General features: G+C 44.1%; 1 protein-coding gene across 1 annotated transcript; it reads right to left on the bottom strand.

Moving 5' to 3' along the window:
- Positions 1–4,124: 4,124 nt before the first annotated feature.
- On the bottom strand, positions 4,125–4,589 carry LOC106012929. Its single transcript, XM_013087284.1, has one exon. It carries the CDS (start codon positions 4,587–4,589, stop codon positions 4,125–4,127), a length of 465 nt encoding a protein of 154 aa, XP_012942738.1.
- Between the last annotated feature and the right edge of the window lie 434 nt (positions 4,590–5,023).

The raw sequence follows: 5,023 nt of genomic DNA, 5'->3' as shown, positions 1-5,023 counted from the left end.
GAATAATGTAATTTAATAACGAGTGTACATTTCCACTCAAATTTATTTATTCAGTTAGGGTCAGTCAGAATTTCCTTCATGCATGGGCAAATGCTGCCTTGTTGGTACAATGAACTGATTCGACTGCCTACCTTGGAAAACAAACCTCGTTTGAATTTAAAGGTCGCAGTCGAATTTAGTCGAATTTGGTGCTCAAAATGATAGCTTTTCTCCCATCCATGATGGAAACTCTACCTAGCCCTGAATAAATCAGGGTGTTTAGATTTATCAAAAGACCGTTTCTTATTTACTTTTCTTTGAACTTTTCCATTATCATGTTTTTCCATGGTGTTCCCAATGACCTAGTGGTCGTTGGGGTCAGATCAACAACAATGTCAAGCTGTTGTCTTCCGCTTGATACTTTGGTCATACAGCACGACACCAGGCTCTTAGGAAGGGAAAACCTCGCAGGCAAGACACTGAGCAGGAGCACAAGGGTAGACAACGTACAACAATGTGGGCCGGAAACGTACTAATACGGGACTGAGTTAAATAATATTATGACAACGTGCACGAGAGTAGCAGCAAGCGACCGTAATCCGTGGAAGGTCAAAAGACGCCAGCCTCTGAGCGAGAGATGACACCTTCAGGTATCAAGTTACAGTGACATTGTGTTTTAGTGGGGGATCACTAAGGTACGTCCTTTATTAAGGGGGGTGGGCTACACCTGGAGGCTATCTCGCTTATTACTGTACCGAATTTTACCACATTTCAGACATATAACAAGCATAGTAAGGAGTCTTGAAATCCGCAATCAAATTTGAGAAAAAAGTTTCGTTTCCATGGATACGCCGCCATATTGGATTTTATTGACATGTCTTACGTAATGAATACCGCACTTATCACTCATGGAAATTAATTGTTTTTTTGCATGCGTATTTACAAACATTAGATCTAAAAATGTGTCTGTTGTTTTTTTCCTAATCGAATTAGAAAATTTTAATGAATATTTTCCTGAGGTAGTATTCAAGTTTGAGAAAAATCCGTGAAAATCCACACTCCAGACACTACCAACAAAAATCTATTCCATATATAAAAAATTCAACAGAAATTTATTTTAGCATTACCTCTTCTCTTCATTCTGTGAAAATTTCATGAAGATTGGATGAATAATGGTGGAGTTATTCAAAAAAGTATAGAGAAAAGTAGCATTTTGAGAAAACGGCCGATAAAGAAAAATAAAATACTGACTTTATGAGGAAATGGCGGTTACAAACATGCCCGGTATGGGGAAAAATACGATTTTGGGGGGGTTCTTATGCCATGAAATAGTTGTAGGAGAGGCTGAGGAAGCTAAACATGCCTATAACTCAAATTCCATGATTTTGAGCCGAATTTTGATTTTGGGGGTGTAGCCCCCCCCCCCCCCCTTAAGCAAGATCATCCCTTCTCAAAAACAGGCCCCAGCACAGTGGAGACCTGTAAGAGCTCAAACACACAGGCTACACAAAGACCACACATAAAAAGTGCGTTGCCTTCAACATTACATTTTACAACTTGACCTGCAAACAGCAGCCAGACCACTGCGTCCAGATTTTTTCCGTCCACCGCACAATCTGGATTGCGTCAAGCATGCCATACATTTTCTGGTCTGTGCGGACAGAAAAGGGGAGTTGACGTCACTAAACACGCCGGAATACACATCCCGCTATACACTTCGCACGTGGCGCAAAATGGACGGGCGCAAAATGGACGATGCCGATGCATAGCTTATCGAACTCGTGCGGGCAAGAACAGCTCCTTGTTATTTATGATAACAAAAGACTAAAGTTCCACCAACAGAGATTTCAAAATGTTGTTTGAGTCATTCGAAAATATTTCAAGCATTTCTCAACATGAGCAAATGTTTGGGGCAACAATTTGAATTCTCCCAAAGCTCCCCGGTCTTTACAAATAGGGTGAATCCAGTGACGCCGTTTGGATGTTAGGGCACTAAAGCATATCTTGCGCTTCCTCGCGAGCACCATTTTGAAACCGGAAAAATCTGCATGGTCTGTATGGACCCTGTGTGAACGGTATAACCGCACTTTTCTGTTCAGAATTTTTCTGGCACGGAAAAAAATATGGTCTTTATGGAGCCTGTGTGTTTGTGCTCTAATGTTGTGTTGATTTCCTGCATTTGTGTGATACTGTGTGTTTTGTAACGTTGATCAAACATTGTTCCTATATAGTTTAATTTTTATTTTTGCATGCCATTGTAGACTAAATTTTCCCACGGGTATAAATAAAACTGAAACTTTTAACTTTTCGCTCTTTAAAAACTATTCCCACCCTTCCCACGACCGTTGGCCGTCCCGTAAACTGACCCTAAACGAAAACAGCACCATCAAGGTTCGTGAAACACGAGACTGCACTTTTACTCCCAGAATTTCTCCACTGTGCTAGTCTCTGACCTTGCAGTTAACCACCTCATTGCCAGGCCCGAGAACTGAGTGTCCATGAAAAGCTATGACTTTATCAATAGTATAGATCTTGGGTCGATTTAGACTTTTGACTATTTGCAAAAGTTCTGGTTTTAAAGCGTGCTCTTGGAACTCGATGCTGTTGGTACAAAGCCATTCTTTTATGTCGTCTCACCCAGGCCCCTCTTGTATGTTTCAACAGAGTACACGCCTTTAGATTATTATGACAGTGTGTTTTCAAGGGATTTGTGAGTGAGCTATTTTCAGTTCGTCAATAACACCGGACTTGTCTGTGTCGAAAAAGTGGTAAAAAATGACCAGCATGTCAGCGTGCTGTAAATACCTGATTTTTTGTTTCCACTGGGGCTCGAGATAAATACAAAGCCCAAATAAGCTATCTTTTGGGGTAAACAAACTACGATTTTAGAAAAATAGTTTTCGTAACGCCCAGGTCATTTCACTTTATTTTGCAAAATTTCAAATCGAAATATTGAGAACTGAGTGAGCAGGATTTTTCTAACCGTAGGCAACTGTGGCTTAACGACCTATAACTTGTTCATTTTTAATTGCACATTATATAATATAATAAAATTTGATTCCCTTCAATTGCAGACGTTATGGAGCCCTTTCAGCCAATGAAGTTACAACTTAGGCGTAGGCACTGCTATCTGAGGGCAACGGCGGAAGTTAGAGATGGAGTTGAAGGATACGCGGATATCATCATCATCATCATTCGGTGCCTTGCCGACTGGCGTGGGCGATCATGGACCTCCACTTCCATCTGTCTTGCGATGCAGCAATGGTGTCTGTTGTTCATGCTGCGCCCAGCCAAGCTGTTAACTTGTCCAGTATCTTATCCCTCTGTCTGCCTCTGCATCTCTTTCCATCAAACTTCCCTGTTGTTACTATACACTCCAATGCGTCTTTCCGCATTGTGTGTCCAATGAAATTTTCCTACCGTTTTCGTATATTCGAAATTTGTAATTTGCTTCAACCGAGACTTCTTCATTTGTTTTTCTCGCTGTCCATGGGATACGCAGCATGTGTGGTAGGTCTTTACTCACAGGAGTGTTCTACTCGACTGGCCGTGTAGGACAGTCGGTTCAGGAGATGTTTTTCGTGTGAGCACTTCGCAAGTCTGTGCAAAGTCATGATCATGTCAGCTGCTGTGTTGTGAGTTAATTGAGTGTTTGGAGAGTCACTACATGCCCCCCCCCCCCCCCAAACCAGCGCTGACATGACAGGAGGTTCTAGAACCGGGGAGGTGGTCTCACGATACGTTCTGAACGTGAGACCTTCCAGCCTGCTTGTTGTGGTTCCTGTAGAGTAACAGGAGCGGAATATACAGCTTGGGTCGGCTGGTTGAATTGTTTGTATTTGCGCTTGGATTCACAAGCGATGAAGACGGAGGTCGCCCACGTCTTGGTGCCTGAGCAACGCGTACTGGTTGCGACAGATCCACAAAAGCTGGTTCGAGTCGGTTGACAGAGATGTGTTCCACGTGACCACTTAGATCGACAAGAAAGGTTTTTTATCATGCCTTTCTAAAACCTTGTACGGACCAGTAGATCTATACGGGCGCTGTAGAGGTTTTTGGTGAGCGCCGCAGCGGATGAACACGAACTTGGCTGTGTCTAGTGACGAGTGAATGTTGGAGGTAGGTGCACAGTACAGTGATGTCGCCTAAGCTAGTTGTGACTGCATTTGGGATCGTAAGTTGGCGAGGCTCCGTGACTGGTCGAATGGTGAAGTGTCACTGGTAAAAAATTCACCCGGTACTCTGAGTGGTTCTCCATACACTAACTCGGTGACAGAAGTTCCCAGGTCCTCTTTTGGAGCAGTCCTCAAACCGAGCAGTACCCATCCCAGTTCATCGAGCCAGTTTGGGCTTTGGAGTTTTGCTTTGAGAACACTCTTAAGGGACCGGTGGAATCGCCCAATCAGTCCATTGGATTGAGGGTGATAGGCTGTTGTATGAAGAAGATTGGTACCAAGGCGCTCGGCCATCTCTCTCCACAAGGCAGGAGTAACGTGAGGGCCTCTGTCGGATGTGATGTCGATGGGGATGCCAAAACGGGTGATCCAGTGGTTGATGCACGGCCACATTCTGTTGTTGAGGTGTCCTTGAGTGGGATACCCTCTGGCCATCGTGACGCTCTGTCGATGATTGTGATGAGAGAAGCCCTACGATGGGGGTAAAGGACCTACAAGATCGACATGAACGTGACTGAACCTCTTTTCAGGCACTGAAATCTTCTCGATCGGTGCCTTAGTATGCTTTTGCACTTTGGATGCTTGGCAGTCCGTACATTCCTTGGCCCACTTGCTGACTTCTTTCCTTAGCCCATGCCAAACAAATTTCTGGGATATCAGGCGAACTGTAGCCTTCCTTCCTGGGTGAGAGAGGCTATGAAACAAACCGAAGACCTGTCGACGAAATGCTGGAGGTACAATTGGTCAAGGATGTCCGGTCGAAATGTCACACAGCAGTTCTGGTCCTCCAGATTCGATAGCCATTGAAACTGTGCGCAATCCTGGGGAAGGGGCGCTGTCGTCTGGAGAAGAGGTGTCCGTGCATTGGG

Source organism: Aplysia californica, unplaced genomic scaffold (genome assembly GCF_000002075.1).
Source record: "Aplysia californica isolate F4 #8 unplaced genomic scaffold, AplCal3.0 scaffold00569, whole genome shotgun sequence".
NCBI lineage: Eukaryota > Metazoa > Mollusca > Gastropoda > Aplysiida > Aplysiidae > Aplysia > Aplysia californica.
This window is presented reverse-complemented; position numbering and strand designations above follow the sequence as displayed.